The sequence below is a fragment of the Apteryx rowi genome, unplaced genomic scaffold (assembly GCF_003343035.1).
Source record: "Apteryx rowi isolate R43461 unplaced genomic scaffold, aptRow1 scaffold_57, whole genome shotgun sequence".
Classification (NCBI taxonomy): domain Eukaryota; kingdom Metazoa; phylum Chordata; class Aves; order Apterygiformes; family Apterygidae; genus Apteryx; species Apteryx rowi.
This window is the reverse complement of record NW_020450838.1, coordinates 1587421-1611632: the sequence shown is the minus strand read 5'-3', so window position 1 is coordinate 1611632 and position 24212 is coordinate 1587421. Positions and strand designations below refer to the sequence as shown.

General features: G+C 42.9%; 1 protein-coding gene across 1 annotated transcript in view; it reads right to left on the bottom strand.

Annotated features, from left to right (window-relative positions):
• Positions 1 to 24212, bottom strand: part of SEMA5B (semaphorin 5B) — a 135165-nt gene that overhangs the window by 63813 nt on the left and 47140 nt on the right. The window contains exons 4-7 of the mRNA XM_026082200.1: positions 15310 to 15372; positions 4408 to 4506; positions 3458 to 3671; positions 593 to 878 (exon numbers count right to left, since the gene is read on the bottom strand). Coding sequence (XP_025937985.1) covers positions 593 to 878; positions 3458 to 3671; positions 4408 to 4506; positions 15310 to 15372 — 662 coding nt within the window. The remainder of the gene's footprint in view (positions 1 to 592; positions 879 to 3457; positions 3672 to 4407; positions 4507 to 15309; positions 15373 to 24212) is intronic.

The window sequence follows — 24212 nt, the reverse complement described above, 5'->3', positions numbered from 1 at the left end:
GAGGTACAGAACCACTCAGAAGTATCAAATGCTGTGTAGCCTGCCTGACTTTGCTTCTATAAGGTGGCTTTCCACAGCGGTTTATGTTGATTTCAGTCTTGGCTGTTGCAATTCTATTCACCTCTTTCTCCTCCTTCCAATCCCTCTCTTCCAAGCATACTTACCTGTCTATCCCTTGAACCAGCACCGATGTTCATGCAACCATTCAGTAAGAGCATCCAGGAAGTTAACCTGACTGAAAGACAATTTTTTTTTCTATAGGCTTGTTCTGATACCAGCTCTCTCAACTACACAAGTAGCATTGCCAATACAAGAGTCGGAAGACCGAAGCAGCCCAAACTTATATCAAGTTAAGTTACCCTAAAACTGCACTGTTGTCATCTTTTATGGACTCTACACGCATCCAGAAATCTATGGACCAGGGGTTAAAAACACTGTGTTAAAGCCACAATGGATAACACAGATCTATCTATCCCTTACCCTTAACCAAAGGATCTTTCAAAAGATGATTGTCCAGACTGTCTAAGAAATGAGGATACTCTCAGTTTCAGACTGCTGGGGATAGAAGGGCAGTAAAACCAGCACAACTTACACATTAGTGGTGAAGACACCATAGATCAGGTCTTGCTCAGGAAGGTAGAAGGTGCTTTGTAATTCATTGTAATAGAAGGGGATTTCTCCAGCCCGGGAGCAGTTCAGTCTGGCCTTCATAAAAGTTGTCCATGTGTCCTCCAGCAAAAATCTCCCCCCGATGTCATTTTTGCAAACCCTTGCCACACGAGAATACACTGTTTTCCCACAGTCGTGTTCCACCGCATTCTCACGGAAAAAGAAGTAGGTGAACAAACCGATGTCATAGGCAGCGATAAAATTAGGCTCTGAAAAACAAACATGTGAAGAGAATTATACAGGTCAGAAATTAATCCATGCTCACTGACTCGCCAAATGCATTGCACCACCAGCTCTCTTTACAGAGGCTGTCAAAGCTGGGACCAGAGGGAGTTCTCAGTCAGCAGAGGACAGACAAACAGTAGATCAGAATAATGATATATGGGGATATAGCTCTAGTTCCATTTTTCAGATCTTGGAAAGACCCCATCATTTTCCTACTTCAATGGCAAAGCTGCTACTGACTTTAGTGAAAGCAGAGTTCAACACTTTGTATATGTAGGATTATTCTCTGTACTTATACTCATTTTACAACATAAAGCCTTCCCATTGGGTTCCTCCACCTATTCACTTCTGAAATGCACCTTATGTTGTGTTAAATATGCTGCTTGCATCCGCCCAATTCCCTAGACTGCTGTATTGAAACATTCAACCTATTCTAACACAATCACATCTGGCTTTTATCATGAAGCTTTTCCAGTTTCTAGGCACACAAGATTATCTTCTGTTCGTAAAACAAAACCACACCACAAACTGACAGTATCAAAGCAAGCTCTCCTTAGTTCTTTTTCTCCCAGAATTGTTATTATTTTCACAAGAATTGAAAAGAACCTCGAATTGGTTTGAAGTGAATATTTTAATTGGGTATTAAACAAGGCTTTAAAGTGTACAGCCTTTCATACCAACAGTTTCTCTGGCAAAGGGAAAAGATTGGCCAATGAATAATATTTGACTAAACAACAACAAAAAGACCTGTTGGTTTTATAGGGTGCTTTTATGATGTTCACTTCTGAGTAATGCTCAAAGCAAGAAGAAAAAAAATACAAAATTCCTTTAATGTTGCAGCCTCAGAGTAAAAGGAGAACAGAGTCCGGCAGAGGGAGAGGGAAAGCAGATTCTGCTGCTGCTACAAGGCAGTTTTAGGAGGCAGAATATGATACAAAGGGGAGAGGGCACTGCAAAGCATCTCCAATCAAACTTYTACTTATGAACAAATTGCAAACCTTAAGGGGACTGTTGTGATCGCCAGTCCAACCTTCTGTCTAACAGACCAGAGAATTTCACCCCATAATTYCACCACCCAATCCCATAACTAAGAGTTGAATTAGACCATATCTTTYGAAGGAGACCTAATATTACTGGATAACTTCACATGATTTCAAATCCATCACTTTCCTCAGAGACTTGTTTCAGTGACTAAAGACCTGGTAGCAACCTGCACTTCTTTTTCCATTTCACATTAGCTGGTTTCAGCTTCCAATCATAGGCTCTTGTTATGGCTTGTCTGCTAGATTAAAGAACTTTATCCTGCCAGAGATCTTCTCCTGATGTAAGTACTTCCATATCATGAACAAATCACCTTTTATCTCCTTTTCAGAAAGATAAATAAATTGAGCTCCTTAAGGCTCTCACTGTGAGGCAGGCTTTCCAAACTTCAAATCACTCTATGGCTCTTTTCTGAATCATCTTCAAGTTTTCTCCTTCTTGTTGAAAAATGGCCATCAGAAGAGGATGAAATATTGCTATATCACCAATACTGCACATGGTTATAAATCCAAGAATCATGTTAACTTTTCTGACCAGAGACTAGAAACTCAGTTTCTCTGTGTCCTTCTTTAAACTCCCCTGTTCCGATTTGACTTCCTTCTAAATTCTTCATTCTTGTGCAGACAAGAGGCACATAGTTTTAACAACCGTGTAGGAGCTGTGCTGCTTCTTGCTCCTAACATCACAGTCTTGCCTGATGATATCCTTCTCTTACACCTGCTGTTCTCCATACTGACTTCAGTCTATATACAACTGTCTGCCGAAGCCTAGTTCAGCCTCTTTAAGCTCCAGAGAGTGCACACTCACACTGCTCACACATTTGATTGAAAGGTCATGAAAGCCAGTGGAAAGATTCTGAATATCCRGCCAACTTACTTGGGCCAAGGGAGAAAGGGGAAATATGGGGTTTCCATCACTACAGTATGTCCAGTCAAGATATGCTTTGCCTCAGTCAGAAGATGTGGACTCCATGCAGGAATTACTGGGTGAAATTCTATAGCTTGCTTGATGCAGGGTATTATCACACTGGGGTAACAGCTGCTTCTAAAAGCTATAAATCTGCAAAAGCGTGGCTGTACATGGAACGTAACTCACTCTGAAATTTCTCATTTTGGGACTGATCTCGCATTSATACCAGCCATCTTCAGCTGAGTCAATGGAAGTAGAGGGTGCTCAGCACTGTGCAGAATTGGGTCAGCAATACGATGCTCTATTTAAGTTGGATCTGATCTTCAAGCTTTGAGTAGTTTTCTTGTTAAAATGATGTATTTGGTCATCTCACAAGACAGAGACCTATATATATGTTAAGCAGCCTGTAAGACCCACTTTCCATATTCTAAATCTACTACTCTGAAATCCTTCCAGGCTATTTTTAAACTTCTAAGCTGCATTGATTACTGCACCGGAAACCCTTCCCCACCATAACTCTGGATTCCAATAAGAAAACAGAGGGAAAGATTTACAAGCCTGCCAAGTTGACTTCAATACACCTCTTGCTCAGATACGACCCACATGACTTTACCATTGAGCCATTTGGAGTTGTATTGTGCTGTCCTAAGTGGGGGAACGTTTCCAAGGCTGCGGTAAATAGCAGGATCTCGTCCAGAGAAATCAATTACAGTTGCAGCATAGAGCTCTCCTCGTGATGTAATCACAGCTGTCGAGTTATGACGGGGGTCGTACGGGCACCGAGCCACTCCATTAATTCTGTCAATGATTTTGCTAAGATTTCCTACCTGTATTTAAAAGGAGAGAGGAGAGAATTTAAAGATCAGCTGGCTTTCTTACTAGTACAGAGAATTCAGTTTGCCCAGGAGTACCTAAAAGCAAAGCCCTGATTTAAAAAAAATGGGCAGCTATAAGAAAGTAATGCCCAGGATGATTGTAAATTGATCATTACATCCATCATATGCCAATGAAAGAAGCTGTGCCTGAGGCTCACTGATCCTATGGCTTTGTAAGGAGGGTAATTCCCCCCCAGTAAAGCCTGTAGGACCCAACCCACTCAGTGTAATCAGCTGCTCCTGCTGCTAGCACAGGTTTCTAATCTTCCATAGATGCTTTCTGAATGTATATTGGCATAAAAAAATAAAAACAAACATTGTTCTGGACTTGCTCCTGCCTCCTTTGAAGCCAAAGAGAGTTTTGACATTTATTTTGAAGGAAGCATCTAAGTATTCAGGTCAGGAAGAACTCTGTCTACGTTCCCCATTTTCAACAAGATAGCCAAGGTTTACACGAGCAGCACATTGTCCAGATCCAGCTCATTTGTAACATGGTTTTTTGCTCCCCATCTGCACACCCACTGTCCCCAAAGGGCCCAAAGAAAAAAGCCAAAACGGTTGCAGAGCAGCTACCTTTGGAACATACTCTGCACCCACGATGTCTTGCCACATGGCTGGCCTTCCCCAGGGTACGTATCCAGCCCTCTTCCTCCTCCCTCCCCATCCCTGYGAAAGAGGCAGAACAGACCTGTCGACTGGAACACACAGGCGAAAAGGCATTGGTACCACAGGTAAACACCTTCTTGCCATAAACAATCAGCACCCGGACATAGTTCTGGCACTCTTCCTATAGGGACACAAGACAGAAACAGAGGCTCTTTACTGTGGGGTTATTCATTACACAAAAATGCATTTACCTGTATTATAGCTGGAATACACCTTCGTTAGGCCTAACCAGGACCAGGATTTGTTGCATCAAGTGCTGCAGCAGAGTCCAGCTCTAGGGAGCTGGCAGTCYGAGCAAGCAAGCCCAATTTGCTGGTTACTTCTCGAATCATAGCCCTGCACACACAGTCTCTGGATAAGCTGTTCTCCGTCAGGCTGCCTCTGGATTAACTACACAAATGGCTCTTTCTATGCTCCGCTTAGTTTGGAGGAGGAATTCTCCCTCTCTTCATGAGGGTAGTCCCGACCTAATTTTCCCAGTAATGCTGCAGCTTTGACGACACAGCCCAGACCCAAACTGTCTGTAACCCCAATGGAAGGCAGAGGCTCTGCTTGCACTATAATTCGCACCAGCGCTAGCAGGAAAACCGGGAGGAATTTCTGCTTTATAGACCAGGCTGGTCACGAGAATCACTTGCTTGAACAGACTCCTACTCCCTGCCTCCTGTAAGGATCGTGCACTCAGGATTTTCCGTAGTAGAAGGAGTTTCTCTTTCAGGCCAGGCCARTGAGGGACAGCAAATCCCCTCTTTTCAACTGCATGACCACTCGCTGTTTCAAACAGGCAGCTCCTGCAACATGCCAGTCCCATAAGTGTGGGACTCCAGTCGTCCCACGATGGGGTAGCGGTGACAGCACAAGGCTGCAGGTGGGTCTTCCCAAAAAGCTCCTCCGAGTTGCTGGAGAGTGCCACAGTCTCCCTCTCACCCTACAGCCTTGTATCCAGATACCTGCGGATCGCAGGTCAGGCCAGSCGACTGCCGGGGATGTTAAGCAGCGGGGCAGAAGAGGCCACGTAGGGCAGCGCGAGCCCCCTGCGCAAGCCTCACGTGCGGTGCAAGGGACCTGACAGCCACCGGCCCCCCAGGCTCATGCTGACAGCCCCAGTGAAAGATGTCCTGCGTGCCAGGCACCAGACCGCCTGCGCTGGGCTCCGGCTCGGCCCTCCGGCTCAGAGGAAAGGACAGGAGCAATGGCTCATGCCTGGCACTCACAGGGCTCTAAGGGAAGAAAGTCACTTATTTTCTACTGTAAACAGAAAAGGAAAGTTGTTAAAAAATAACAGCCTTGGCTGGGTTACTCTGTCCGCTTTGCTTTCCTCCCTCCAATAGATCATAATTTGCCACTAAGCTGAGCCTACAGCTGCAGACACCGCTTCTCCTCCCGCAAGCAGCAATCACTCTGCGAGCTTCCCTGTCTCACAGCGCTCCACACTGTTGATCATTTCCCTGAAGACTTCATTTGCAAAATTCAGCAGTGTAAAAACACTCCGTATCATCTGGAATGGAAGAGGCTTGCTTAGCTGGATTAAGTGCCATCTCCTTTCATTTGCTGTACGGAAATCAACTTGTTGAAGGATGGCATTYAGGGAGAAACCACCTGTGTTAGCCACGGACAAGCAACCGGACAGGCACGACATTTGGGGGCTCACTTTGAACAGAGAAGATCGCAGAACCTGCACTTCAGAGCCAGCCTGGGAGCAGTCACCCAACCCCAGCAGAGCCTACAGAGTGCCACGGAGCAGGCGCCACCAGCCTTAATTCTCAGCAGGGACATCAGRGATCAGATACGCAATGCCTGGCACCCAGGAACCGGACCTTAAATTCATAGCTGGATCGATCCAGCACTTCATATTTCAGAAGCAGATCAGTCATGGCTATTGTGCACCAATCTATCAAACAGGGCCTTGAGAAACAAGGTCCCACTTGCTGTGTGTTGAGACTAGAGGCCTCACTCTCGTTGCTTCCTTTGATAAGACGAAGGGCTTGCCAGCCTATCTTCCCTCTCCCTTCATGGTTACGCTGCGCTGTGGGCCTAGTTACTTATCATACCCCACCCAAAGGATGTCTGCATTTCACAAGTGGGTGAAGTAACTCCTGCTTCTGTAGATCATAGTTATTCAGTCCCACACAGTATTAGGACCACTATGTATTTAACTGCAAAGGACCAGAAATTGTTGAGGAGGAGATGTTACAGAGGAAGTAACGTATAGGCTCTTCTCCCTACCAGGTTTTCTTTTCAGAATATGATTAAGATCTGGCATCTAACCCAGAATGCAGCTCTGCATCCAAATTCCCCACAATAAGAGTACTCACCTGCTCCCCCACCTCTTCCAACGTTCCCTGCTATCTGCAGAGTCAGAACTTCACATCTGACCTAAACCAGCTAACGCCATTTACATTGCTGGACTCTTTCCTGCAGAGGTACTTCAGTTTTTTGCTGAATAAAATCCTGTTCTGCAGTAATCTAAAATTCTAATTTGCAGACTCCTCTTCTTTGCACAGAACTATATTACAGAGTCCCAACCTTCTATTTTTATAAAAATTTTCTCAGCTGAGCAAACAGCGCACAAAAAGAATTTGTCTGCGAGGCCATGCTGGATGGTCTTCTGGTGTCTGCAGGCAGCAGTGCATCTGTTGCACATTTTACTCCAAGGCACAGCAGCCCAGGTTGGTAAAGATGCTGGAAGCTTGTAAAATGTTGTATTATTTTTGCTTAATTATGCATGGTTTTATTTATACCCATTCAGTCAAAAGCAGAGGTTATTTATTGAAACAAGAGAGATCATACTGAGCAAGGATATCTACTGCTGCCTGATCCTGTACTAGATTATTTCATCTGTGACTTCCAGCCCATTCCCAATTGTGTTAGCACAGAGCATAGTCAGGATGGATGAGAGGTTAGATTGGAAACATTTGACAGCTGATACTTTTCACAGAACTGGATGTATCAAGCCCACTAATTATTTCACCGGCTGTAAAGGCAAAAATGGGGGTAACCAGCAGATGTTTCCTACACTGCTTAGATAATGACGCTGCTAGGTGTGGGCCATATCCAACCAGAGGTATCCCTAGGAATTAACTGCCTAGGCCTTGCGTAGGTGCTTTCACTGGCCTTGCCTTTCTAACGATGGTAACAGCACTCCGYACTTCTGGAGGAAGAGCAATGATAACATGTTCTTTTCTTCCACGAGCCTCAAAGCAATTTACACAGCATTAACTAATGTTCTGAAACAAATGTGCATTGKTTTCCCTGTCTTCTCAGCTGGGTAAATTGAAACACAGAAGTGCAAAAGGATTTGCCGTGGTGACACACTGAGTCAGAGGAAATCCTGAAAGAGAAAAACGAAGATTTAACTACCAGTTCCCACCTCTCTAACCTGCCTGGCCCTAAGAGGGATCCTGCACTCACTGGTCTTTGTCACTGCTGTATCCACTGTCGGTCAGCTCAGTCTATGAAAGCCTCCAACAAAAGCAAGGAAGAAGCTGAACCACTTAAATGCTCCAGTTTGCAAGATTTTTCTCGGGACACTGTCAGTGTCGGTGAGATTTACATTAGATCCCTTTTCTACCCTACTCTCAAAATAACTAGAAAGGAACAGCCTCCTCTCTGCGCTCTTTAAACCAGCCTGGATTTGCTCCGAAAATCATTCAACATGCTGCTCTCTACAACAATTCGTAGCTGAGGCAACTGGTTAGTAATATGATCTCACAAACACTTAAGAGAAAATAGGAGCTATTTAGTGCAGTTTCTTCCATGTGGTTAGAAAACTTCAGCTGTGCAGCAGGCAAAATCCAGTGGGATTTTAATACAGTTCGAAAATCTGGCAAACTTGAACTCCAGCTCTGTCCAGACAAGACAATATTTGGATCCTGCTCTCACATTATGGAGCAGCCAGTTAAATCTGTGTATGATCAGTCTGCAGATCTCATCACCGGAAGATATTACTGGGATCAAGAGATTGAGGATTTAAATAAAGGGGGAAGACTGGATGTTTATATGGTTAATGAGAATAACCCAGTTATATTAGTTGGGATTACTATTAAATTTATGGCAGAGCTGATAAATCCTATGGCTCACTGCCAGAGCATTAAGTATATCTCTGATTTTCTCATGAATTCCATGCTCCCACTTTGGGGTTCTTGCTCCTTCCTCAGAATTATCTGGTACTACCTCCTTTTTGGAGATAAGGCCTTAAATTGAACAGACCTTGTTTTCTAGAAAGCAACAGAACATGACTTTTAACGCTCAGCTCCATAGGGCACAGGGTCTCACTGCAACTAAGAGAATAAACTTTACTGAAGCCCATCCTTTCCCCTCTTGCAGTTTTGTTCCCCTCGGTTTAAGCCCATTTTGGTTTATTTTATTTTTTGTAACATTTAGCATTAAACGTGTCTGCTCTGTGAATGGTGTAATGCCCACCACAGTGGCTAAAAGCAGAACTCTTTCTAGCACATACGGATGTCAGGATGCTTTGAAAGCACATTTCAACCCCAAAATGAAGTGCGGTACCCTGTTACTCCGTTTGTGTGGACAGACCAGCAAATGGAGGGGCTGAACTCCTGCTGGCTCTGGTTTAAGGTAAAATTCAAAAAGACATTTTCAGGATACTGCGAATAAGACAGCTGTAGGTGCTTCTCGAGCCATTTCATCTGTCATCTCTGAACATGAGAGTTCTGAAATGTTATAAGCCCTTAATCTCATTGTACAGATGTATTTTTCTTTGAAAGTCTAACTGAATATAGGCACTGCTCTAATTGGCCTTTACTTTGAATAAACCACTAAAGCTCTGTTTTCAGAAATCTCCCTCTTCTTTTTTTTTTTTTTAGATAACACTGTTTCATCATATACCAAGATATTTTAATCATAGATTAAAAATGCAGTTATATGCTATATCAGGAAAACAGATATTTCAGATGGTCTGTTGTCCTCAGCAAAGAAATGCAAACTCTTCAGAATAAGGGAATTCATCTAGGGTTTAGGCCAGGGCTGGAGAGAGGAGAAGTAGGATGAAACCTGGCAGATACATAGTTATGACCTTCCTGCAGGACTACAGCATCATGAAAATAGTTTTACATAACATGTGATTAATCTGCAGAACTCACTGCCAGGTGTTCACTGAGGCCAGAGCATAGTAATATAAAACAGGTAGATGGGAATGTATATGGAGGACATCTAGAGTTGAAACAGCAAGTTTTCTTAAAAACCTACAAAGACCTGGTGAATGGTGACCCCAAGCCTGCCTGTCCTTCCCAGCTGTAACAGCCGGGGCAGGGTATTACCTCTCCTTGCAAATCTGGCTCTTCTTTCACATTCAGCTCCTCCTGGCTACATCAACACTGCCATAAAAAATCCAGACAGTGCAGAAGAAAGGAATTCTTGTTTCAGAAGATTTTACCATGGATGGCAGGTTGTTCCCCACTGAAGCAAATCTTCCTGCACATTATTCTGAAGTAGCCAGATTTGGCCAGCACAGGAGACCACATATGGGGCAGGAGAACCCACTGCTCTGCCTCAACATAATCATCAGGACTATTCTAACCTGCCAGAAGAGAAAGTCAGAGCCACATTGGGAGTCATTTTGGAGTGAATCAAACAAAACCAATCACTCAGGCGGTAATACCCCAGCCGCTCTACTCAGAGAGGGCTCCTGCACTGCCAGCAGCCAGATTATTCCTGCTGTCTACATTCACGGTGGGAAGAGAGAGGATTTCTTTCTCTCCACTGAACTGGGAGGCCACACTGCTCTCCCTGCTCCTCAGCCATGGGATCCTCTGGTCCATTTAGCTGTACTTTCTACCTGCACTAGCTATCCAAAAAGCCTCTTATCATAAAACTAGGTACATTGACTATGAAGTATAACCTGCAGTACAGGGAATTAACCAGCAGAACTTCATGCAAAGATATTTGTTTTAGAGTGCAGCAAACATTCAATTTATTTGTTGCAGTTWATGCCAATTTGTTAAAAAAAAAGTTCACTTTGCAAGTTCTTGAGCAGTGTTATTAACATGCTTTCAGATGTTTATATTTATTTCTTTGGACACACAATTCCATTAATCAGTTCAAGCCAATAGCCTGACCAAGCTATCTTTCTCCTTGGAGTGCAATAGATAGCAAAGAGAATTGCTAATGATTTTTCCAGCCAAATTTTCTTTAATGGACTTCAGATCAAATCTGGAGGCTGCTTCTGCATTGACAGCTTAGCAAAAGTACTAGAAATGTAGGATGAGAACTCAAGAAACAGTTATAAAGGGAAAAAAAGATCTGAGAGCCTTCCAGTTACACCTCTCTGCTTGGGGATTTATATGGTGCCTGTCATATCTGGATGCCTACTATTTGTAAGGGGCATGGAGATTGCCCGCTGCCCTAGAGTCCCAGCGGAACAGCCCCTGTCTGATGCATAGTCACTTGAAGGTCTGAAATGGAAGATTCTTCCATTAGCCTCATGATCCCCACACCATACCCAGTTAGCTGGCCTTAAGCCTTAAGCCTTAAGCCCAGTTTAAACCTTGGGCTAGGATTTCTTTGTAACCTCATGTGAACCATAAGAACTCCTTGCATCAGGACATCATCCAAGAACAGGAAGAAACTATACTGGCAATATGGTCGGACAGCCAGTAGATGGACTGCCTATGAGCATTTCTCTTGGTGGTCTTTCTTGCTCCAGAGCCATTATATGGCATCATCCTTCTTCTTGCTCCAGCACTACCGAGAGCTACGCAAGCAAAGCTCTTAGGACAGCATGTTGTAGACCCGGATCATTGCTGTTTTCACAAACGGTTTCCATTCACTCTTTGAAATGACAGTGTGCGGCTTTTGGAAAGTTATCAAATAATTCTACGTTCAGCCAAGAGAAAGACCGAAGAGCTCATGTTTAGAAAGCCACAACTTTGCATATCAGGCAAAATTCCTTAGATGTGGTAGATATGGACTGTTATGCAGAGACAAACTAATTAAAACTAGAAGCTGAGCTACTTCTAATGAAATTAAATACATTTTGACCTCGTGGGACCTCTTCCCCTGCCACTCTATCAATCACTCATTTTAAATACACCCTCCAGGTGATATCACTTGGAAGACAGAAAGAAAGGCAGGATGACACTGGTTTTGTTCTCTGCATTGTCTACCAGTAAGGTGGGTGTTTTCAGGGGAGGATTTTAAGGTACTGATTAGGAAACAGGATTCAATTATTAAATGCTGCAAAAATATGAAAAATAACTAATGGAAGCCAGCATGGATCTACAGAGACATGGAAAATAAAGCAGATATAATTCTTTGAGGAATTTACAAGTTTTGGTTGATAAAAGTAACACCATAAATGAAAGAGACTTTTCTGAGGTGTTTAAATCCACATGACATACTACAGACAGTTAATTTTAAAATTAAGATCACAAACATATACATTAAATGGATTAAAATCTGATATATTACTGGACTAAAAAAAGGCCTCAGTGAGAAATCTTTCACAAACTTGAGTTTCTAGTAGGGCTCCAGAAGGGATGGTACTAGTCCAGTATCAACATTTTCCTCTGTCATAGCTAACAAACATTTGTGGATAACCCAAAGATTAGGAAAAAGACAATTAACAATGAGGCCAAAATAGTGATATATGCTAGGCTGGTTGGTGAGCTGGGCCCAACAAAATACATTTCTGTAAGATACTATACATTAAAGAGCAAGGAACAAAAGGCCTCTAGGTATAGGCCAGGAGATTATACATCCTGAAACTAGCACCTGTGGAAAGGATTTAGTGGTCACAGTGGCTAGGCAATTCTGCACGATCTCCTATGACAGAAGAGCTTATGAAACTGCTAGGTACATGAACAGAGGAGGGTGAATAAGAGGTGGAAAACTATTTTAATCACACTCAGGCATTAGAGAGATTGACAAGGGAATACAGGAGAAAAATTGGAGTGTGCAGAAAACAGACACAAAAAATATTCAAGGGCAGCAGAAAAATTCCTTAGAGCAAGAGGCTTGAAGAACTCAGCTTTTTAGTTTACCAAAGAAACATAAGAACTGACTTGACAAGAGGATACAAATATAAATATTGGTAACTAAAGGGCTCTTTAATCAAGCAGAGAGGGCAGAATGAGACCCAGCCAGTAAAAGCTGAAGCCAGATTCAAACCGGAAATAAAGTGCACGTTGTTAATAGTAAAGGTGATCAGTCATCAGAACAAGCTAGCAAAGCCCACAGTGGGATGCCCATTGCTTGAGGCCTTCAATTCAAAACTTTCTGCCTTCCTGGAAAAGGTGCAGTAGCCAAACACAAGTTGCTGAATTCAATTTAAAAATGAGTAGGTGAAATGTATGGCCAGAGTTACATAAGGTGTCAGAAGAAATGACCTAATGGTGCCTTCTAGCCTTAAATCTGGGACCCGGATTTCTCATCTCCCTTTTCTGTAGCCAATGGGCAATCAGATGTGGAGTAACCATCATGCCATAAAAACTATATTTCTGTGATGAAATACTGAACATGTATGCATTTTGTGGCTTTAACTCCTGCACTATTTATTTTCCTTATGGTAAAGCTCTAGGCATTTTAGGAATAGATTTTCTAAGCTGCGGGAGGAATCTGATTTAGATACTCAACAGGCATAAGAATGAAGGGAAATAAGGCATTTTAATATACCAGGTGGCTTTGAAAACCTCACCCTAAAAATACATGTATTATTAAATGGGCATGGAAAATGGATCAGTCATATAACTTACGCAGACTACACCATGAATTAATATGAGAGCCAAAGGTCCTCCTTATTTCTAGCCTCCATCACCACATATCTAAGTGCCTGACAATCCATAACATATTTATCATCAAATCATCTGTGCAAGGTAGAAAACTGCCATTAGTCAAGTTCTGACAACGCAGAACTGAAGCAGACAAAGCCCTGGCTCTTGTACCACCACTGCAGAGCAGGAACAAAAACATGCACGTTAGTGCTGTCCTCGCTTGATGCATTCACCCAGCCCAGGGCAAAGGTACTGGGTCAGAGCTGAACTTATTAGCTGGAGTCAAGCTCTTCACCAGCTGGCTAAGCTCTTTATTTTTGCAGCTAATGCTAAGTTGTTTCTCTGCAATGCAATGAATAGTGTAGACTCCCCAACAGTGACTTGTCCATGGACACACACAGGTTAGAGAAGATATGGACTTGGGAGATCTGAGTTTACTTAACCATTGCAGAATCCTTCTGCCTTTCTTTGTAGCTCCATGTCCTCTTCTCAGATTTTTAGGCAATACCTCTATTTGCCATTAATTGTATGTCAAGAAGTGTCTAACAATCTGATTAATTATTGTTCCTCAGAACTGCACAGCCAGGGCCACCGCGCCCACTGAACAATTTTAAGTGCTGGATCACAATGAGCACAAACTCAGCTGTTCAGTGGATTATCCTCATGAAATGTCTGGCAAACTCTTTGCGTCACAGACGTGAGGAGGCAGCAGCAGCAAAGATGCTCAGGCCATCACTTTCCTTTGGCATGACAATAAAAAAGATAAATTGAAATTATCCTAGAACACGTTCAGCCAAGTGCATGGAATCTCACGTAGGGTTTTATCTGTAGTTTGACAAAATAATTCTGGGTTATAAATTCAAATACTTCATGAACAATGGAATACTATATAAGTCTTACAAACTTTATAATGGAAGAAAAGAGCAAAACCCTCTCTTTATAGTACACATTTTAAAGTACAGAAGAAATTCCCATGTCTTGGGTTTTGGAGTTTTTGAATTCTGTCCATCTTCACTTGGGTTCTTCTTCTAGTGGCTGGTCACGTTTGGTGTTTACCTAACCTAACCCAGTTTGCCTGGGAGGATCCATGGTGCTTTCCTGCATAATGTAGTCCTATGCAAAACTCTGACAGATGTTCTAGGATACCTGTACTCCTGTTCTCCCCAATTACATGAAGCTCGCTGCTGCCCATCCAGCAAAATTCAAGCTAGTTTTTTCGTGTATATACAAATTAATACAGCAATCACATGGAATTTAATATATAAAATGAACATAATCAATGGAAGAGCATATAGTCCTGTGTTTAAAGCACTGAACTGGAACTCAGCAAAACACTGGCATTTTGGGACAATCAGTCTGTGCTTGACTGTCCATGTCTACAGCAAAGATAATGTTTATCCTCTCTTATCCTATGTCAAACTCCTTTGGTTTAGACCAAAAACTCTTTGTGGTATAGCATTTAGGACAGTAGGACCTGCTCTCAGCTGAGGCCTAGAGGTTTTTGTGCAGTACCAATAACTACTCATTTGAAAACTCACAGTATTCCCTGCTTTCAGATACATGGTTTTGTTTTAGATTCTCAGAAAAGGGGCAGAAGAGGACCTGCGTTCAGATCAGAAATATCTGCAAACTCCAGACTTGTGGGATAGAAGGCCTTGGTTCAAACATTTCTTGCTTTAAATTGTAGTTTACCAGAGTGCACCTGCTTCCTGAGGAACTCTCTGATACCCTACCTGAAAAGAATTGCTTTGTGCTAACAGATTAAATCCTCATGTTCACGAGATTTATACAAGACCAGGTCTAACTGCAGACAAGCATCAAACACAAGCCCACGTGGCTGAACTCCAGCAGCTCACTGCTGAGTCCTGAGAGTACTGAGGCTGACCTGACCAGCCTCAGCCCCACCACACAGTGCTACTTCTGGTCTGACACCTTGAGGTGTCACACACTGCGTCCTCTCCAGCAGTCAAATTACCTTTAAATTTCATGCAGTGCAAGTCTAATAACTTGGACAGGGGGCCTTTGAAATGGCTTGCTCCATATGGTAGTGCTCATACAGGTGTGGTGACAGCTCTGAAAGGCTGCAGATTTACAAACTCAGGCTGGTGTTAGATGCTCCCTGTGTGTGTTTCTAAGGGAATGATGCAAATAAATTTACCCATAGTATATCTTTGTAGCAAAGCAAAACTTACCTCAGTTTTTCCTTTACTCTGACAGGACCGCCTGGTGTCTTCATCTGAACCCCATGCTGTTGCCTGAGAAACCAAAAGGCACAAGTCACATGACAGTGCAGCGAACCACCACACCTGGAGACTCCCAAAACAAGAGCGAGTATCTCCAGCCAGTTTATGCAGCCCAATTTGCAACCAGCATTGTGACAGTAAATATATCTCACTCCCACTGTGCTCACAGTGCACACAAATGATAAATAGATGAAATGTCCAGATTCCAGTTCTTGCAACTTCTGATCATCATTCAACTGGAAGTGTCCAAGACACAAGCCCCATAGGCCAAGCCCTTGCCTTTTTCAAAGAGGCAGCGCTGCGCAGCTCTCACCGAGGCAAAAACCTTCCTTGCAGCAAAGCCCGGACGTTCTGTACATATCTGCTGGTGGCACACTATCACCTTCTAAGTAATCATGCAGAAAAGTGAGCAGGACAAAACGAGAACGGGGAGCTGAAAGGCATAGCTTGGAGAGACAGGAAGCAGGGAGAAACGGATGGCAATTTGTAAYGCTAGAGATGTGAGGTCAGATCCTGAGGTGGAGTGAAATGTATTAGGGTTGAAGGCACTATTGACTGGGCTGTGAGGCCTTGACCGAGAGCACTCTGACTCCTTCAGAGCAAAGAGACCCCTTCCTTCACAAGAAAAGTCAAACCAGCAAAACTCCATTAGAGAGAACTCCTAGATTTAAAAACTTCAGCAACACACCCAACCATTCAGTGCCCTCTGCAATTTTCCTTCCTTCAGCACTTTTTTTAAATAGTGGTAAYGAATTCAAGCAGGTATTGTTAGCTGGAGGTGAAAATACATATAAACATCCATACTATACATAATACATCATTCTGAGTACAAGAAAAATAGCTCTGCTACATATGGAAAGGCCAGGTTTGCAAGTTTAGATACAGACCCAAAACTGCTCTAAAATAGCCAGGATTTCTTTCCTTTTTTTTTTTTCAATCCATTACCAACACAGGAAATAGCTTTAAAGTTCGGTCCGGATCTGAACTTTTCYTGAACTTTCTCACTGCAGCCAACATACTTTTTTAAACATTGGACTTCCATAAAAATTGTCCCCTTGATACATGATAAATCCCACTTGTTGCAGTAGGAAGATGGTAGTCCAGTAAAAAGATGGGATGAATTCCCCCCCCCAGTGAACACATAACTGCAAGAAATACCACCACCCAGGAAATCCATTYATATTAAACATTCGGGGGAGGAATATTGGTACCTCACTTTGAAAACCGGAATCTTGTCTATTGTTAGTTGAGCATTCAGTTCAGTTTGGCTTGAAGTAAGACCTTAGGAGCACATGAAAAGATCTGGCGGAAGAAGGGAACAGCAGAGATCTTTCTGTGGGAGTTGATTGGGAAATACCTCCCATGTATTGTAGTCCAATCCAGGCTGAAGGCCAAAAGTTTGTGCCTCAGAAGTACTTTTGGGAGAACTGGGATAAGTCTTCCCTGGAAAGGATCATGTCAGCCATATCCTGAGAGGGGGTATGTCATCGGAAGAGAAAGCTCATTCTGATAAACCATTACAGTAGAGTGAGGAATTTTGACTGGTGACTCCCAGGGATCCTCAACATCTGCAGAATCACTACTCAGCAGCATTTTGATCCTCAGTCCAATTCTGGCCCATATTCATCTAGCCACAGTATTCTTGGTCCTTGGATCAATTTTTGACAAGCCTAATACAAAAAACCCTCATTAGAGCTTACTAGGTGGCTCTTCTTTCCATCTTAAAAACAGGAACACAGCACTTCCCATTACAGCCCCAGCTGACCTTGACAATATTTGACAGGACAAAATGAAAACAAAAATCATTGGTTACTTCAGCAATCACTGCTGCTTCTCAACAAATACTCTGGGCCTTCTGGGACTGTAGCAACCTAACAAGAGCAGAATACGGCCTCCTAGGGGACACCTAGCTCCTCCTGCCAGCCACCTGCACCACAGAGCTTTCAGGTACATCCCAAACAGCTCATGTCAGAGCATTTATCCCTCCAGCTATGTTCTTAGTGGCGAAATGTCTTCTTTTACTAAACTGCACTGCCCTTCAGCTTTCTGAAGCACTATCTTGATGAATTGAGTGATAACAGAAGTTCTTGGTGATGGCCCAAATTATGGGAACATGTTGTTTGTGACTGCACCATTAGTCAGTGTGCATTTCATTAGTTATGAGGATAATTAAGCAATATAGCAATCTCAAGCATGTTTTACAAGTCCCACACATGTCTTTAGAAGGGCAGGGAGGTATTAGTTTGAGGACTAAGTAACTCCAATGACCTCAAGTGACTCAAAGAAAATATTAATGACCCTGCAATGCAGAACATTTTGTCAATAGTAAAAATATAATTGCAAGGCCAAGCAGCTAATACATGTTTAAATAATTGTACTTCAAGGTATCAACATGTACCAGTCAGATGACCTGCAGCCCAGACAAGTCTTTCCATTGGGCTCCCAGGAGCCCTCACATATCTGCAGTCATAGCCTTTGGGCTGGACCCCCTGAGCCCAGGCAGGCTCCAAACTCTGAGCTTGAGGCCTTTGCATGAGTTTTCTAGCCCTCCTGGGTTTCTTTACTTGACTAATCAGGTTTTCTTTCAGATTAAAACTTCACATTCTTGTCATCCCTGTTATCTTGGGCCTCTTCATTCAAACTYCCTGTGTAATGTTGGTGCTCTACTTCATGCATGTCACTGTACAACCCAAGCTGTTTCTTCCCAGATGAAATCTTCTTCCTCTCTCTTAGATTCATTTTGTCCCAGACTCAACCTACATCCCGGACACTGGGCAGAGAAACCTTCAGAAAGATCTCTCTTTTTTGGAGAACATCAAGTGCACAAAGCGTATTTGTAGAACCAGTTCAGCTGTGTGTGCCCAGAGTTTTCTCAGCAATATAGGCATCTACTTTCTATTTCTTTTTACTGCTGAAAGCTGACTCTGCACTCCTGATTGAGGTCAAATCAACCACACATTTTTGGTCACCCCACTGGGCGATCATCCTGAATTTATCACTCATTTTCTCAGCTGTCTGAGCCGTTTAAGTTTCCCAGCTTCAGAAAACTTATCTGGGATTATTTCTATACCTCCTGCTACACATGTCAGTCAAAAGCAGTAGAGTGGACACCTCTGAACCCATGTGGCAATAAAACAACTTTCATGGCATGGGTCATGGAAAACAGAGCCTGGATGAAGATGTGACAAAAACTGGTAGCAAGACTACATATGAACACAGGACAATATGTTCTTTCTCCTAGTTGCTTCCTTACCTGCCACATGCTTAAGCAAATAAGCAAACACATTTTTAGGATGTCAGGGTGACAGGACATCAACATTTCCTTCCCTTAGTTCCTTGCCAAGAGCATCCCAGCTCCTCACGTTACCTCCTTACAAGCTTGCCAGCATCCTTTCTCTCTTGCAATTTCAGAAGAAATGCAGAATTTCTATCTCCTATGCAACCACATGGCCYATGTGCAGAACGTGGGAACCTCAGATTCATATGCCATACAACTGAAACAACTAGTTCAGGGATGCAGCTGCTGTGTAAGACAAGAGCCATGCAAACCATGAGCAGGACTGCCCAGCCAGCCATGCAGAGAGGCGGTAGAGTATTAGCAACTTTGTCCCTGAACTGAAGTTGCAATTGAATGTGCCTTCTATTCAGCATATTTGCATGGGCATCTGCTTCTTCCCATCTCTATTTCTGTTCTTGAGTTCCATGCAGACAGATTTTCTCCCCCAAAAAAGGGGAAAGGGTTTATTTCTGCATCTTTAGGAAGTCATATGAAGGAGAACAATCAGTGGAAAAGCATTCATACCACTGTGGGTATGTGGTGCAACACTGGCCAACTAGAGATTAACAGAAATGGGCCGCAATGGCAAAGTTCGGTGCAAGTCTGAACATTCAAATGTCACACTCAGACACAGAAAGAGTTAAGGTCTTTTCTAATAAATTATGAGCATCAAAGTTTGCTTCCAGTTCAGACTGCAGATCAAAAGTGATCTAGAAATTCTAGCCCATCATATGCTGTCAAATCAGTTATTCAGCACACACTGCTGCAAAAAGCTTTCTAGATACATTTATTTAATTACCTGCGCATCTTAAGGTTGGCATCCAAAGTACCTGCCTGTCACTAGGAAGTCCTGTTGTCAATAGTCATGTGCATCCTCAAATGCTGATGTGGAAGCCTCCTCAACTTTTATGGACCAGATTTTACATTCAGGCCAGCAGTTTATAATTACTTCAAACACCACATATGAATTTAGTTGATCAAGCATATGTTAATCCCTGCACTGTACCTGCACAACAGAGGTGCTGKTTTTTGCTCCAAATCAAAATGTTGTTTTAAAAATGAAAAGTGAAAACTGGAAGAGAATAAGCTACGTGCATTTTTATCAGGTAAATTAAACCCATTTTTAATTTGTGAAGTCTCTTTATTACAATCCTATCCATCTGTTACCAAACTCACTTCCATTAAATAAGTGCTCCATACAAGCTACTGGCAGCCGCACATGCCTGCAGACAGTCTCAGATTCATGCTGTTCTCTCCTATTAAGGGAGAAATGTGTAACACAAAAACTTACATTGTTTATGATTGAAAGTGGCTGAAAGAGCAAGGACAGGCTTACTGCAAAAAAAAAAGAAAAGGACTGATTCTATAAGATGCACAGCATTTCCCAAAAGGCACTGAGCTGCCCAGGTTCCTGCTAAGGTCAGCAGAAGCAGAAGCAGCGTGGTGTGTCAGGGGTTCAGGTCTGCGGGGACTGCTCACGGCAGGAACTTCCATTTCCATCAGCCCTCYGCAATGCACACAGGAGACTTTTCAATCTGCCCAAGGGGTAAGAGGTGATTTTGGTTCTCCGCTTGAGCCGTGTAGGGTGCCCTGAGCAGAGGCTGCCAGTCACGTAACCCTTTGCTGAGTTATGCATGAAGAAGGGAGGGCAGGAGGTGTTGTGATATGACAGTTATTGTGCACTAGAGACCCAAGCTGGCAGAGTCATTTCTTTCCCTGCATATTTATTTACATCTTCTTTTCCAACTACTGTACAAGGCACTAGTATATTCACTGAAATATACCTCTGGAAAAAAGACCTGCTCCAAAAGCAGCTTCCTGTATTCCTTAATCCAACTCAAAATCTCTGCATTTCTTATTTACAAACTGTTTTTGGATCAGCTCATTTCATAGCAAGGTATGGAAAATTTTCTCCAGTCCTGGGGAGACAGGCACGTGGAGGGGCCATGTTCCTGCACAGCATTTAACATCCACTCACTTCAATGGAAATAAAGCACATGTTTACATACCTTACTACCCCAGATTAGCTTAATCACATACTTAAGGACTTTGCTAAATTGGGTTGCAGATCAAGACCTTTAGGCAGTGACTGCTCAGAGGACAGTTCATTCCCCTACAGGATGTTAGTCTGAACCTTTTCATCCATATAGATGAACAGATTTCAGACCTCTAAAATACAACCCATAGATTCTTGCTGATGTTGACAAATCCATTTTATAAGTTCATTTCTATGTTTCTACACACTTTGCAGTCTCCACACAAGACAGTGACAGTGTTAATCTATCCTTCCTTGGGCAAATTCTACAGCATTTAAAAGAAATAGGTAAATACTGGTTCTTATAGCACTTAAAAAAAAAATCTCTGAAAGAGTTCTATAGGCTGGACCACAAAAATCCATGTAAAGGTTCTTGTTTAACTTATGTTTCTATAAAACTTAGTGTAAAAAAAATTCTACATAACTTTAGCTATTTCTTCCTTATTAAATACTCCAGGACTTCTCCATAAAGACTCGCTGCCTTCTTCTATAAGTGGAAAGTTAAATTCCTTTTTGAAGCATTGGCTTTTGTCTCTTAAGGACAAGTCACCTTTAAAGGGGTCTATAAGCAAAACTTATTGAAATCTAACTTCTTAATAATAGAGAGCAGTAGCTTAATACCCTAGAGGCCACTTCTGAAGTTCCAGTACAGGTAATTTATTAAAACTGTGATAAACATGTCTGATAAACAGATAACTAATACCAAAAGAACATAATGCCAAGTTTCAATAAGCAGTCAGTTCAGCTGCATACCACAGTATACAAATTACAGATCACTGCTGCATGCAGTGACAGCTATGAGGAATTATCACAGTATTGAGTCAATTCATTTCAGGGGGGACGTGGGTGAAGGGAATTGCATTGTGTTTTATCAAATTATTAATTGATTTCCCTTAAGTGATCTCAGACCCTTCAGGATGTGATAAAACTCAAGCTGTATGCTTCACTTAAACTAAGTACCCAGAGCGCGTATCGACAGTGACTGGCACAGTTGCATGGCTCTTCTGGAAGTGGCTGGATCGTAAGTCACCTGGGGAAGACTTCAAAATGTAACACTTGGAGGTTGGCAAACATGCAGAAAAATTCATCAGTGGGCTCTTGTTCCCATAACCCTAATTTCTGAATCAGACCTTTTCTACATAAATGAAAGTCAGCCCGTTACTATCCTGGGACCGATTCTGGCCTGGTATTTGTTGGCTACTCAACACGTTCACTCTATGTGAGAACCAAAGTGGATGCTAGATGCAGGCCTAGTAAGAAACGAATAATTCATCAGAAAGAAGGACTTTCTCACTTTAAGATTAGATCTTTACCTCAGCCCCAAGTAACAGCAACCGAGGCTCATGGACCTCTGTCTCATGGACTCTTACCACATCCTTACAATGAGAACTGCAATAGCCCCGAGGAAGTTCTTCAGTCCTGGCTCACCTGCTGTACAAAAATAACATAATTGACTACACCTGCACTCCCTAGACAGGGAGGAGACTTCCCAGCAGGACTGGCTACGTTCCCTTTGCTGGTTGCATTACTTCAACCACATTTCATTCTTGGGCATCACTGACTTAGAATAGAGTTTGTCCTCCTGCTTTACGTATTCAGGTTGTATGCACATCCGGGCAGAGCACTTAATACTACCTAGCAGAACAAGGCCCAGCCTCCAGGCATGTGAGCTCTACTTTCTCTGATCAAGTTACCCCAACTTAAGGAGTTACTACGCATTTGCTAGGTCATGGTCTCCTACTCTGCCCATGCAAGAGGACTCTCCTGAGGAGCAGTACATCAGGAAGCTCCTGTACCTCTGCCATGCATCTCTGCCTGCAGAGAGGATCTGTGTTCGACTGCAAAGCTAACTCACTCCTTTCTGGGGGAAAGTATTTCAGCCGCTTTGWGTTCTTCTTCGATGGTCAATGCTATTTATTTTCTCGCCTTCACAGCTTCAAAATCCTTTGTTATTTACTTGTATTACAGGAGCACGTAGAGGCATGAACTGAGATTGTGACCTTGTATTTCTTGGCAATATACAAACATACAGCGAGGAAAGAATTTCTGTCCGAGAGCACTTACAAGCTAAAAAGACAACACGGGCACACGGTAGGAGGGGAAAATCAGAAGCACAGAGAGGTCAACTGCCTAGGAAAAGCCACGGAGCGGGTCAGAGGCAGAGCTGAGAACTGAACTCCGCTCTCTTGAGGACTTGAGACAGCCTTGTCTAGCACAAAATGTGTTCTTAGCATTTTAATGCAAGCAGTATCACAAAGYGCATCCACTGAATTGGTGATGTGCAGAGGGAGCGGGTTTAGAGACTAGAACAACGGCCAAGACGCCATGCACCCAGGTCCTCTCCTTCCTCTGATCCGCTCTGTCATCTTAGGGCAAGGCCACAATCTGTAACTTACAAAGAAAAAAACAAATTTGAGTTTTGGAGCTTTCAACTTCCATTTGTCCTACAGGGGAATCCATTAAATAACATAAGGTCTGTAAATCAGACACTCCCCTCTCTCTGCAGTGTCAGGTAGGAATTTACAACTCCAGACCATGCATTTCCTTATCTGAAAGGAGTACTGTATAAGGCTTAACAGATCGCGGTTTCTAAAGCATACCCAGATGGAAAGCACTGTGCAAGGTTTTATTATTAAGATAATTGTCTAAAGCTTTAGTAAAGAATATTTGATACCAAGTACTAAAAGTAAAAAGGTATTTTGCACAATAAATAATAAATACAGATAATCACGTCCAGGTTACAACCTTTACTTTTCAGCTCTTCGTGAATTTTAGGACACAAAGGACAGCTTATAATGCAGCAGCCAGCTCATCCTTGGAGAGGTAGATTGGCAACTTAAAATTCATGTTTGAAACACGCAGATTGATTTGCCAGTGCTTTATGCATCCTCTCAGTAACCCTAGTGTAAAAATATTTGTAATTCGATGCTAAATTCCACATAGAGCAGAATTCGCTTTTCTGCTAATTCTCTGCTAAAATTGAGCTTTTTTAGACAATGAAGTTTTGAACTTTCTTTGTCTGTCATCCAAAACTGCCATTTTCACAGTAGTATCTAAGTGCCTAGGAGCTTCCATCATGGCCCAGGACCCCCTGCGCAAGCTTCTGCAAAAGCACTGAACATAGACAATCTTGCCAAGCGGATTATAAGCAAAGCATCACACACAGGACCTCAGGTGGCAACAGGCAGCGAAGCACAAAGAAACAGGGCAGCATAACCGCACAAGAGGCAAAGGTCTCAGCATACCACTGACATAACAGGTCTTCCGAGATGCAACGGGCAGCGTGGTAGAAAGCAAGAGGAGGAGGCACATGTGACCAAAGCAGGGAGAGATGCTGGCTTCACGGGCTGATCCAAAGTGGGGAGGACCTCTCATGAGAAGTGAGAGGCAGGCTGTGCTGTACATGAGCAGGCCCATGAAAGACAGAGAAAGGGGGAAACACTGGAAGGGTGCAAAGCCAGTGCTGACCCAGTCAAATAAGGAGCTCAGGATATATCTTAAGAGATGCCACACTTGGACAGAAGGGATTGTGGAAATCAA